Below are 14,172 nucleotides of genomic sequence, written 5' to 3'. Positions count from 1 at the left end.
TTCTTGAAATTTGTGAATGTATAGGAATCTACAGTACACTACTGTTTATGGTAAACAACGTCCAGATTCGCGTCACGCCAGTTTGTCTCCGGGAAACATCGTCTTCAGGAGAGGTCGGTAAACGAGAGTTCATGAAGTAGTATAAGGGGCTCAACGACTTGTCTCAGCTGATGTTCTGGAGATCGTTATTCATCAGATACACATAAACACGGAATGTTATCGCGTACCAGCTAAAACTGCTAACATCGCCGGCCGGTGTGGCCGAGCGCTTCTAGGCGCTTCAGACCGGAACCGCGCGGCTGCTACGGTCGCAGGTTCGAATCCTGCCTCGGGCTTTGGTGTGTGTGATGTCCTTAGGTTAGGTTAGGTTTAAGTAGTTCTAAGTCTAGGGGACTGATGACCTCTGATGTTAAGTCCCATAGTGCTTAGAGCCATTTGAACCATTTTTACTAACAACACAGTCAGCTGAAGCCATTACTTACGACTTCCAGCAAATAACTTGTCTAATCTGTGCTACAACAGATTGCAGTTGTAGCGAAAAATTTCTTAAAAATATTCGCTTTAGTACAAAATCGGACATTGCAATGTGGCTGATGCGACAAACTCACAATCTGGAGAAAACATGCAACAGGCTGGTGGAAAATTAGTTGTCTAGGCAAGTTACGTTTCTCGAAGCAGGTCACGAAAAAGATGGAGAGTAATCAACTGTTTGTACATTTACATCACATCCGCCGATTTCCGTCCCATTCGGATAATTTCTTCATGGTGCATCGTCTTTTTTTTCTTAGAGTGTATCCTCCACCGATTATCATTCCAAGTCTGTTAACTCGTGAAGTGCTGCCATACTGACCACATACCTGTCGGCAACAGACTGATCTGGGTGTCGTATCTTGTCACTCCATACTTCTCATCCTGGAGCAACATTCGGCCGTCGTACGCGATACGTCGTCAAATAGGACAGACCTTTCCGTGACTTTTGGCCACTGAGCTTACAATACTTTCGTCCGCCACAAATCCCAATACACGGCACGTCGTTCTATTTTAATAGCTCTGTTTAGTGCTCCGAATTATTTTTCTTACTTTTCTTAGAACGCATGCGCAAAATACATGGAAATTCCGTGAGAAATGTCTGCTTGAACTTAGAGGCGCATGCTAGCCAAACGTGCAGGTTTCACTGCTGTGTTTTACCACGAACGTCTTAAAAACGTTGCAAGTATCATTCGTGGTCAGAACAGTGTTGCGTGTAGTTGTGATTTCATTATGTCGGAGCGAAGTCAGTTCGAATATGGCCAACTGTTGGTTCTCGTATGGTGGGCGCTTCTGTAACCAAGGTAGTCGAGGTGTTTGGTGTTTAAGAGGCACTGTATCGAAGAATTATACTGCAGACAGAGAGCGGGAAAACATCATCCGCTAATCACAACGTGGATGAACGAATGTGTTGAATGATCGTGGCAGGCGGTGATTCAAGGTTTGTGATGAAAAATAAGAGAACAACAGCTGCAAAAATCACTGCATATAGGAATGTCGTGCTCGTGAACCCTGTCAGCGCCAAAACATCCCCGTGAGCTGGGAATTGCAGGGCGAGCTAGAATTACAAAATCATCCATCAGTGAGGAAAATGTCCGTAACAAGAGAGTGTGTTGCCAAAGCCATGAAATATTAAGTATCGAGTAATGGAAGAAAGTCATTTGGTTTGCAGAGTCTTGTTTCACAGTGTCCAGCTTCTGGCTAAGTTTACATCCGAAGAGTGAAACATAGCGGGGGTTCGATTACGATTTGGGCCATCATATCGTGGTATTTCATGGGCCCCATTGATACTCATCAAGGTCGCATTACTGCCAATGATTATGTGATTATTTTAACTGATCATATCCATCCCACGGTACAGTGTCTGGTCCCCAATGGTGACGCTGGCTTAGAAGACGACGGGGCCCCTATTCACGCAGTTCGCAACGTCCATGACTAGTTTTGTGTGCACGAGGATGAATTGTCTCATGTCGCATGGTCACTACAGTGAACAGATCTTAATATTATTGAGCGTGTTTTAGTCTACTTTGGAGAGAAAGGTCGGTGATCGCATTCCACCTTCACCATCATTATCTAAACTTCCCACGATTTTACAGGATGATTGGTATTTCATCCTCTTGTACCTACACAGGATCTGCATTTATTCATTCAGAGATGGGGTTGGCAGCTGTTTTAAATTCCAACTGGTTTCCTATATCATATTAGGTTTGACAATATTCCCTCCCCTCTTCCCCCCCCCCTCTCTCTCTCTCTCTCTCTCTTTCTATCTCTCTCTCTCTCTCTCTGTGTATGGCTCTTTTAATGTCTGTCCCTCAGGGGTTCCCTGATCAAATCCGCCGTTAAGTTTCAAAATTTCTGAGTTCATTACACATGCTCCTGCACCAAGTAGGTTGGTACTACCAAGACATTGAAAGATTTAACTCCTGCTACAAGTAGGTTGGTTCGATATTGGTACTGCCAAGAAATAGAAGAACAAATACGGAAAATTATGTATTGCACTATCCGGTATCTGCTGGCAGAAAAAGTGATTGCCTATTACTGAGGTTCTGGTAAATGCTAAAGCTTAGCCAACTAGCTAATGTGGCAAAGATATCCAAGAATAAGCATCACTGTACTAGTGATTCTAGTAGAAGCAGCAGCAATAGTAGTAGAAAAAAGCGTAATGGGTAATGTCGCATGAAAATACTGTACCTTGTTATGTTCAAATGGCTCTGAGCACTATGGGACTTAACATCTATGGTCATCACTCCCCTAGAACTTAGAACTACTTAAACGTAACTAACCTAAGGACATCACACAACACCCAGCCATCACGAGGCAGAGAAAATCCCTGGCCCCGCCGGGAATCGAACCCGGGAACCTTGTTATGTGTCTCATTATGAGACCTATATTTAGTTGTTGCCACTTTAATGATTTAGCTACAAATATGATCAAGTTCAAAGTCGCAACAAGTTATGTCCATTTTTCCCAGAAGTCATGGGACAGTGTGATTATGTGGCTAATGTGTTTGCTGCTGTAGCATGAAAAATATTCCTCTCCGGACATGGGTTGTCTGTCAGATGATTCCCAATCCATTGTCGTTTACTCATCAAAGCAGTTTATATGAGCGATTTAGATAAAATATAAACTCTACAATATGTTATTGTGTTCCATTACAGCTCTATTGGAAAGCCGAAAAGAAAGTTCGAGTCCTTATTAAGAAATTTATGTGACACCAGAATATTAGAAAAGACATTAAATGTATTCGCAATTGCGAATATGGACAACTATCGGATGTATGCTGGAATGGTGACGATGAAGATCTTTTCCGGACCGGGACTCAAACCCAGATTTCGTGCAGGACTCACGGCCAGGGCCAACCTTCCATATGTTCTCAAACATATGCCTACAACCTAAACTCCTACATCCATTATGTATATTTCCGTACGGGGCAAACATTTTAATTGAACGCCGCTAAGACGATTAAGGTGACCGCTCGCGTAAAGCGGGGAATTAGATTCCCAGTCGTACACACATTTTTATTTCGTGATTTCATTATGCAGCTGATGGCTGTCTGTATTTGCAACTGTTAATAAATTTGATGTCTTTCATGATGGCTGTAGTCGCCTCATTGCCTGTTCCTTCGGATAGACATGCATGCATATGCCAAAGAACATGGCATCGTTCTTACAACACAGGCAACTGTAACGTATTTGTCCGCCGATACCAGGTAGCGACCTTCAATTAAAATGTCCTTTCCCATCCCCTGTACGGGAATTACATTATGTGCACTTGTGCGGGTGCGACGCATGAACGACGACATACGGAAAATTGGCTCTGGACGTGAGTCGTGTACCGATAGCCTAAGCGATTAAGGCGACCGCTCGCGTAAAGCAAGAAATCCGGGTTCAAATTTTCATTGTCGTTATTCCATTATACAGATGATGGGGGTCTCCTTCTTAACAACACAGGTGCTGCAATATCGTGTGAGGAAAGAGATTACATAAGAGCGTTTTGCGCAGTCTCCTTTACAAAGTTCCTTATGATTCGTTTCTGGTGTCATTCTTCCGTAACATGGTGCACACGTGAAAAGGAAGGAAAGGTAGTGCGATCAGCTTCCCACCAAGACCGTTCGCAGTCTCCGGTTGGATAAGAAAAGGGTCCAGTAGAAGCATCATTTCAAACGAACCTTTATGGCAATTGCCTTGAATGTTTTAAGGAGATAAAGGAAAACCTAAATGTGGTCTACGGAGCGGGATTTGAGCTCGTTACTTCCGAGTGCGAGTCCAACTTCGTAACGAATGCGCCACCGTGTAACATTATGAGTCTGGCGGTTCGTCGTGGCTCTGACATTTTTTGTACTCCGATGCCCTGCGTCGCGTCGCAACGTTACTTGCATCTGAGCGGAATGTTTTATACATTTATACACCATCCGGCCAAAAAGTTCCGAGACTAATTTTATTAATGCCGCATAAGCGTCGTCAGCGCAGTAACTACGCTGGCAGCTTGTACTAACAGCTGTAAACGACAGAAATGCATCCGACAAGAAAGTTCTGAGCAGACAGTGTTAAGTACTGGGCGCGATGTCGTAGTGTGTCAGCGTTGTTGTGCCACAAAGCGCAATGGAACAAAATCTCTGAATCACATGTTCGAATCATTTTCCAGATTATTTTAAGGAAGAGAAAAGTGTGTGCAAAGTTTGTCCCACTCACCTTGACTTCCAAACTAAAACGACGTTTGGCCACCTGTCACAAACGGATTGAAGTGGCACATGCGGAGATTTTCTTTTCTGGAAAAAGTCATCATAGTCACGAGACTTGATGTTACCAATACGAACCAATCACAAGACTACAAAATGTAGACATTCATACAGAAAGTTAAAGATTTGATGACATAACCGACATTATTCAAGCAAATGTGACGTTAAATATTATCACAAAACCGGCCGCTGTGGCCGAGCGGTTCTAGGCGCTTTAGTCTGGAACCGCGCGACCGCTACGGTCGCAGGTTCGAATCCTGCCTCGGTCGTGGATGTGTGTGATGTCATTAGGTTAGTTAGGTTTAAGTTGTTCCAAGTTCTAGGGGGACTGATGACCTCAGATGTTATGTCCCATAGTGCTCAGAGCCATGTGAACCATTTTTTTTAACATAACAAACAAGAAATTTTCTGTAAGTTTCACACGGTTCTATAAACGTTTTGTGTGTTGCTTTCAAGTGGAAGGGGGAGGGGGGCTATGTAGAACACCTGAAGAGGTACAACTACCATATTATCTCGACTTTTTACCTTGTTTTTATTAGTTCGCTTTTTGTCTGGCTGTATGCTTGTTCGGTGCAAGTTTTTCAGTTGATTTTAAACTAACTTCCCGGTAATCTAGAGCCTATAAATTGTAACCATAGCTCGGAACAGCATGAAAATGCAATATTGACCAGTTTTCTTGTCTGGTGTGTGGCGAACGGTACTATGTGTACCAGTGCCATTTACTCCTCTTCCTTTTCCAATCGCAAATGTTTCGCGGGAAGAACGATTGTTGGAAAAGCTCCATGTGAGCTCTATTATCACTAATTTCCACCTTCACTATCTTATCACTAGGTATAAATAGAATGAAATAGTATATTCGCCGATCAGGTAAAGAGAAACTAAAATAAACGTGAAGTTTACCACATATAACTGTTTTTATGTCAGGAAAATGTTTGGAACCGATTGAAAATTTGAAAAAGTGGAAAATAATTGTTTAAATAAAAATGAGTTTTTAATATACTATGTTTTTAAATCTGTAAAGTATAAAATAATTTATCTTAGCCCCATACAGATTCCTAACCCCAGACAGGTAGTTCAGAAGATCTGTGACTGTGTAGTTTTAATAGCCATGAAAATATTTATAAGATTTAAACGAAAACAGTGGGGCTGATGAAATAGATAATAATAACGTTAGGTGCATGCAATACGTAATTTAGGCATGATTAGTTCACCTCGTTACTGTTACATTACTTACTTATACATGAACAGTTCACCTCCTGAATATTATCTGTTCCACAGGCCCTACGTTTTTCGTTTTAAATCCTACAAGCATTTTCATAGTTATTGATACAACACAATCAAAAAGTTTCAATAATGTCTGTAAGGGGTCAGCAATCTTTATTGGTCTAGGGGATATTACTTTATACTTTTAGTCCTATTTAGAAACGCGTTATACTAAAAATTCGTTTTCATTTAAATATTATTAAACCAGTCTCGAAACCATCTGTACTGACGGGTACGTCTGCGATATCTGTAAGGTTTATTTTCATTTGTATTTGAACTGCTTGTGTTGCGTTTTTCTACAATGGCGAGAAGAGGAATATGCCCAGAATTCTTTGAAAGCGGGAGCAGAAAACACAAGAAAAACTGGCAGAAACCTGTACCAGCCCAAAGTTGTTCATTGCTCTGATTGAATACGGGCTATTGCAAGATAGGATTCAATGTGTAAGACTGTGAGCAGAGCATGCGATTCTCAGAGATGCACTTCGTGTTCCCAGAATCTTAGATTAAAAAGATAACATCACCCCTATCTTCATCCTCTTTCTCTCTCACACACACTCTCGATCGTGTGTGTGTGTGTGTGTGTGTGTGTGTGCTCGCGCGCGCTTTATTTGGGACTCGCGAAGTAAGCTACTCTTTTTTAGAAATCTAAGTAGAATTATTTGCATTACTGTGGGCGTATAGAATTAATTGGCAACTGCGCGTTAGAGGAGCCATAAATGATTTTCGCTTTAGGTTAATGAAGTGTTAGCAACAAAGCGATATTACAGAGATCAAAGTTCGCGTCTACAAAATGCCTCTAGCTGCTGCAACACGGCTGTTACCAGTCGAGGAGAAAGCGATTCCCATTCGTTTTCTGTTATGAAAATAAGCTGCGGTCGATCTTTCCCCGCAGGAAAAAGAAACAATGGAACAGTAGTGTGACTATGACACAGCAGATACAACCTTTATTACGACGGCGCCGTCATCGTTACCTGCCAGGACTCTATAGGTGCAGACAATTTTCTGTTGGCCTACTTGCAAGTAATAAACGGTACGGCGTAACGCACAATCTTCTACCTGAGTTCCTGGAAGGACAACCGTGATTTACGCCGGTGTAGCCGGCGGCAGTGCTTTACTGAGACCTCGCCTCATGTGGCAGCAAAATCCAGCACAGCACCGTCGGCGACTCCTCACTCTTCGTGTCATGGCAGTCTCGGTATGCACTCGAGGAAAGAAGCTACACTGGGAGTGCGTGAAGTTATACCACACAAACTGTAGCCACGTTGAATCTCTTTGGACCCTGGAGATTTGCTTCCTGAGAACCACCAGGTAAGAATTCCGGATAGTTAGCAAGTAACCTACAGAGAGTCACGTCACGCTGGGAATTTACTTACGTAAATTGGAAAGTACAGTCTGCAGTAATATCAGAGTGCTGAATATTCTAAGCTAGGGACGTAATAGTTTGCTCTGCAAAATATGTTAGTGTAATAAACAAATATTCGCAATATGTAAAGTATTCCGGCTTCGGTAATATCGTTTCTGTCCGTACATTCTGCAGGGGTCAGTGTAAGGTATACAAGTTCATACTAGAAGAGACGCCGATCGCCACCTCATCGCAGTCAACCTTTTACAGTAGGAACGCTTTACACACCGTTAATGTGCAATACTTAAACATTATGAGCTGATAACCAAAGGTACCCTCATTAAACGCCTCGAATTTTAACTGCGGACACAATCAAGTGACGTAGGCCACAATGTGTACAGGAAGTTTAAATGCCACACTGGGATTATACGGGTATACGTTCACTTATCCCATTCCACACTGGCAGAAATATCTAGGTATCATTCAAAACAATTTATACCGCTTTAAGTATGTCAATTGCAGGAATTTTTATAGTTTTATAACAGATTTTATACTCACACCCGTTCAAGACCTGCACGTGAATACCTAGTAATTTAATTTTTCGACACTCGATAGGTCATTCCAAGCTCAAATTTCAATTGATTTTGTATTTCATGTTGTGAACTCTCTGCATTAACTACCAGCGGAATAATGGGAGTGAGCTACACAAAACAGTGTCTTGTTTGCTCCATGGTGCCATGCTCATTTCGGAATGTAAGGGAAGCATAGTTGCCGGTTCAAATCTTGTTGGACTAGCGATGTGTATCACTTCACATTTTTTCTTTCTCGCTGCAAATAGCCAAAACGGAATTCAGTAACCAAATTCTAACAGTGCCTTTGCTTTGCACTACATGAACGATCAGCCTATTTTTATTGTTAATCGTCAACCTTCTTCGATTTGTTATTTTTACTCTTATTGTTGTTATTCGATTACTTGCAAGAGCTTTCCTAGCCCGATGAACATGAGCAGTGAATCTGGAAAAATATAAAGTTGGATGTTCGCCGCACAGAATGTGCACATTTACCTCGGCATCTCCTTTTCAGGGCAATAGCAAAAGCGCATTAAGAAAAGACAACTACTGGAGACTGGTGACTGAGGCAAAACTCTGCAAAAATTTCTGTTTAGTTGCTACCGTGTCGCAGTTTAGTAATCAAAATCGAATGTGTAGTATGGACTCTGCCACTGCTACAGACAACTGTGAAACTGTGACCACGACCATGGTTTACCATTAATTCATCGGCTGGTTACAGCGTTACAACTGTAAGTGGATGTATTTGATAATTTCGTTCTTTTTATGTTAAACACTAGAGCTTTACATCATTTTAAAGGTTTCTAAAAGACCCAAATGAACCTAAATTAAGTCTCTTGTGAGAGCTTTTGCAACTAACTGCGTAGAACTTGTTTAATACGAAGGCTATGACTCGCCAGTACTCGAAGTTTACATGGCAAAGCAGATGCACGTGCACTGTGGCATCATCGTGTACAATTCATGTTCAACACACTCCTTTTCTACTTTTGAAAGAAAATTCATTTCAAATCATAAACTGTCGTGGCAGTACTTTTTCCAAGTCTTTTCTAATCATGTTAAAGTGGTTTACCACAGTTAAACATTGATTGAAACCCAAAGATATTAAATCTGCATAAGAGTGTTCCGTCATTCCATAGTTGTTTCAATACTTAGGTGGTTAACTAAATTGAGTAAAAAGTTGAAATTTCACTCCTTGTTTCCATCTTACGGATGTTCACTTACAGTTACACACCTCACATCTCATACAGATACACCCAAAACTGTACTTACCGCTTTTAGTTTCCATGAAGTTTCGGTAACCCTCAACAAATCCCGTCAAACCAGTTACGTTGGCAGCCATTTTGTCTGAACTTCAAATATTCGTCCTGTAAATTAAAGAAAATTGTAATTACAGCATAATATTCCATTATTTAGCATGAAAGCAATAAACTATGTAAAAATGCGGGCTTATAAGCGACATTCTATGGATTGACAATTGACAGAAGTAAATGATATTGTGTTAGACATAATGAGTTGACACTGGTCCGTCCGTCGGATTAGGTCGTTAAACTGGATTTCACTATTTCTCTCCTCTTTCATCACTCCGCCATCACCACCACCTCTACAAAAAGGGCACTAAGCTACAACTCACACACCATCAACTCTGTAGGCTATTACAAAAATAGATACACATGAATTAATTTAATTAGGAATTCGAAGCTGTGGGCCTGACTATTGAATATACGGGAAACACAATAAATAATGTTTTGAGTCACACGAAGTACGAGTATTTGGACTTGCGTATTATACTCCCAGTGCAGTCACGCTTAAGACAGATTCACGTTTCACAAAGAAAGTGTGCCCAGTGGGTGGGGAAAATGGAAATGAGATGAGGAGGATGGAGATTTACTGTTCTGTCGACGACGAGATCATTATAGAGGGAACATAATCTCGGACTGGTGAACGATGAGGAATGGGAGTCCGGTTCGTAACCACTGTGCCACCCCACTTGGTGAAAATGAAGAAAGCCTTTGCGATTTAGACTTCTGTACACCTACGTAACCTAGAGAAGAATGTCTTTAGACAGTTAAATTTTTACAATGGTATGATACAATAATGTAGCTGTTGTTCTTGGTATGTCTTTTCTAATCTCGCTCCGTTTATGTAAACGAGTTAACAACGTTGTAAGTTCATAATGTACCCAAGATTCAACTTTTTTGTAACGTGGTATACGTACGCTAAAACCGAACTGAGTATCAACTTCGGTAGCTGCGTTCAGTCATCTGCATAAATTACGAAAAGCGTCTGAAAGCATATCAAGACATAGTGCTATTACAGTAACTCACAAAATGCAACAGATTTGTAGAAGGCAATGTTGGTCTCACTGTGACAACGTACAGTTGTCAGTTAAACTTGGTAACATGAGGCAAAAATTTAATTCACTGCGGATAGAACTTATGAACTCTGTACGTGAGCCCATCATTGCAAAACAGAATCTGGCTATAATTCGGCAACACAGCAGTTTGACTTTAAAGTCACCATTCCTGTGCGCTTTCTGAGTAGGGAACGGGAAGTAGTACATACAACGTTGTTTGGACTTATTCAGTTTGCACATATTAAATATCATTTAAGCAGACAAATTTCCATGTGCGTACCCGAGTTACACAATATATGTCAGCAGCTAATGTAATTGTTTTCGGGTCTCGAGAGATGCTATGGGACGCGCTTGGCGCCCCTATCTTTCACGGTCTTTGACATGTATTGCTATATGTGAAACTTGTTATCCAGCATAGCATTTATTTTCTCGCTATAAATGTTATCTGGTCTGCTCACATGCATCGAGGTAAAGAATGCCGCAATGAGTAGCAGCGCCAGTGTTCAACGTGCATGTAAATGAGTTTGGCAATGTTTCAAGGCATGTTATTTTTATGAGCGTGCATGTTACCTTCAGTCAGTCTTCCAAAAATTTCCATTGAGAAATACTTGCCTCTCAAGGATAGCACCTGGCTCACAGAGCGTTATGCTGTATACACCGAGACGCTACCTCTACACATACACCACCTGATCAAAAATTTCCGGACATCTATTAGTGGACATTAATGTGGGGTGGGTCCGTGGGTCCACCCTTCGCCTTTGCGATATCCTGTACTCTGCTGAGAACACTTTCAATGAGGCGTCAATATCTGTGGAAGAATGGCAGCACATTCTTCCGTAAGATCCGAAGCCAGAGAATGTAGTGATGTTAGACGCTGGGGTATAGGGCGTCGTCGATGTTCTAACTTATCCCAAAGGTGTTCCACAGAATTCAGATCGTTATATCGGACAGGACTGCCCATTTCAGAAATGTTATTGACGACAAATCATTGCCTCACACAAATATAGTTTTATGACAAGGTGCATGGTCTGGCTGATACAATCAATCATCGTCTCACCGCTGGTCCTCTGCTCTACACAGTACGCAGTCCTATAAAATGTGTACACACGCTTCGTCATTTAGCTTCTTCTGAAGCTCAATGAAGGGAGCGCATCCTAATCACGAAAACTAATCACGAAAAATACCCTCATACGGTAACACCACCTCCTCCGTGCATTACTGTTGGCAGTACACATGATGGCACGTAACTTCTCCAGGCATTCACCAAACCCAAACCCATCCGTCGGATTGCCACTGTGAAGGGCATGATTAAATACTCCATATCACTCGACACAGTTCAGTGACGTCGCTCTTTACAACATCTCAAGCGTCGCTTAGCAATGGCAGCTCATGAAGAAATGCTTGACCATTACACATGATGTTTTTTAATTCCCTATACAAACCCATTTTGCTAGATAGACTGCTGGTAGACATGTGGAACTCAGGAGTGATTTCTTCCGATGCTTTCATGCGATTTTTTACAACCACCCTCCACAATTCTCGACGGTCCCCGACTGTACATGAGGTTCAGCTGGTACTGGTGTGACTGTGGTCGGTGTCTCCACTTCGCAGTCACGTGACCAACAGTCGACTTGGGCGGCTCTAGAAGGGCTGAAATTGCCCTCTGGATGTGCTACTCACGTGACATCCTATGTGCAGCCCACGTTCGAAGTCACTGAGCACTCCTGACCGACCCATTCTGATATGACAGCTTCTGTACTAATAACAAAATACTTCCACCTACTTCTATGCTGGTTGTACGGCCTCCTGTCGTATCTAACACTCGCTTTCCCCATTACATACAGGTGTCCGGATACTTTTGGCCAGACGGTGTACACTCGGTGAGCCCCTGGGTGGTGACAGGTGCTTCTGGTACCACTGTCTTTTCCTCCATTCCTGTCCTACTCGCGAATGGCGCAACTGAAGAATGATTGTCGGCAGTCCTTCATGTTAGGTCTAATTTTTCGAAGTTTGTCGTTGTAATCATTTCACGAGACATGTTTGACAGGAATTAATTTGTTCCCTTACCCTTCCCGGTACATACTCTGCGGAAATTTCAATAATACACCTCTCGGTGATGTATAACGTCTCTCTTGTTGTGTCTACCACTGGAGATTGTTGTGCAACTCCGTAACGCTTATAAGCCGACTAATCGATCTTGGGACGAAGTGCACCACTCTTCGTTGGATCTTGTCTCTCTGTTTTATTAATCCAAGCCTCATTCGATAATTAAGATTCATGTTTTTCTCTGTTTACATCAGACGTATGAAAATTTGTAAACGAGTAGCCAGGAGTAGACGAGAGAAAAGGGTAAATAAACCTTTTTTCGAAAAAGAATTAAACTAACGCCACGGCGGTATAATTAGCACACATGTCTGTATGCAAATGAAACTTTCCGAATCATAAGGAAGGCAGCACTATGACAAGTGGAAGACTACAAATGACCAGTAAAAATCACAGGAAAGAAAAAGCACTACACTGATGTAATGAACAATTGTTGCATTTAGTAAAGAAACGTATGCTTATATTCGATGCTTACGTTCCTAGAATAGTTGCTAGGCGACTAAAAATTTCTTAAAAAGTTTAGACAGTAAGTTACGGACAAGTAGTAAGGATAGAATTTAACGAAAGACGTGTGGAAAAAATCTGATATACGGTGTGAGAGCGAAATGTAGAATCGCCGGCTTTAAAATGCCTTAAAACAGTTCTCTTTCCCGATTTGTTCCGATTTTAAGCTAACAAAGACTTGGTAACGTGCTATGCATCAGAGTAAAGTTTGTAAATAAAAAATTCAGACAAACAAAGTTATCAAAGAAGTAACTACACTTTTTTACATTTCTAACAACCACATATCGCCGCTGGACGGTAACGTCGTACAAAACTTAATCAGAAGGCTGCAACTACTTTTGGCTGGCGTTAATATAGTGATAATATGCTATCAATAGATCCTCCTCACTTAAAAAGTATCAGAAATTAGTATCTTCGTTCATTCTTGGACAACAGGGGCATTTAAACATTGCGTAAGTTTCGGTAGTTAAAAGAAGCAGTTTCTCGTAGAGTATATTTATAACGAGATCTATATAAAACCCATTCTAAAACTGTCTTTGCTGTCGCTTAACACTAACGGAAACCTGTTTTAAGAATATTGTTCAGTGCTGTATTAATATTATTTTAACATGTGGAATAATTGGGTCTACTGCCGGATGTTTGTGTCACTCTGGCAATATATTTCGGCCACGTAACTTTTTGCCTTCTTCATGTGCTACCTGAGACTGTCGTGTTGGAGGATCTTGTCCAGTATTTATGCCCAGAGGGCGCTGGGTGCTCTCCTTGCCGTCCGCGCCCGCCTGGCGCTGCTTGTAATGTGTTGTCTCTTGCCCGGTGTTCCCTCGGACGTCCACGCCCGACTTGGGTGCCATCTGTGGCAGCTCTCTGAGGCCTGTCCTGTGTCGGGCGTTCCGTTCACGGTCCGCGCCCGCCAGGTGCTGCTCCTGAGGATTTTTACCCCTCCCTGGTGCTCCCACGGACGTCCGCGCCCGGCTCGTCCACCATCTGTGGTCGTGGCAGTTGTCTGGGGCCGGACCCTCATGTGGCGTTCCGTTCGTGGTCCGCGCCCGCTTGGCGCTGCTCCCGAGGTGTTGGCACTTCCCTGGTGCTCCGACGGACGTCCGCGCCCGCCTAGTCCACCATCTGCAGTTGTGGCAGCTGTCTGAGGCCCGTCTTGCGTCGCGGGCTCTGTTCGCGGTCCGCGCCCGCCTGGCGCTGCTTGTAAGGTGCTGTTTCTTCCCCGGTGCTCCGTCGGACGTCTGCGTCCGACTTGGTCTCCGTCTGTGGCAGCTCT

At 42.5% G+C, this 14,172-nt stretch overlaps 1 protein-coding gene across 1 annotated transcript in view; it reads right to left on the bottom strand.

The window, feature by feature from the left end:
- LOC126471632 (elongation of very long chain fatty acids protein AAEL008004) overlaps positions 1-14,172 on the bottom strand; it is a 135,433-nt gene that overhangs the window by 58,917 nt on the left and 62,344 nt on the right. Inside the window, exon 2 of the mRNA XM_050099868.1 lies at positions 9,209-9,303. Coding sequence (XP_049955825.1) covers positions 9,209-9,278 — 70 coding nt within the window. The 5' untranslated portion in view covers positions 9,279-9,303. The remainder of the gene's footprint in view (positions 1-9,208; positions 9,304-14,172) is intronic.

This window comes from Schistocerca serialis, chromosome 3 (assembly GCF_023864345.2).
Source record: "Schistocerca serialis cubense isolate TAMUIC-IGC-003099 chromosome 3, iqSchSeri2.2, whole genome shotgun sequence".
NCBI classification, from domain to species: domain Eukaryota; kingdom Metazoa; phylum Arthropoda; class Insecta; order Orthoptera; family Acrididae; genus Schistocerca; species Schistocerca serialis.
This window is presented reverse-complemented; position numbering and strand designations above follow the sequence as displayed.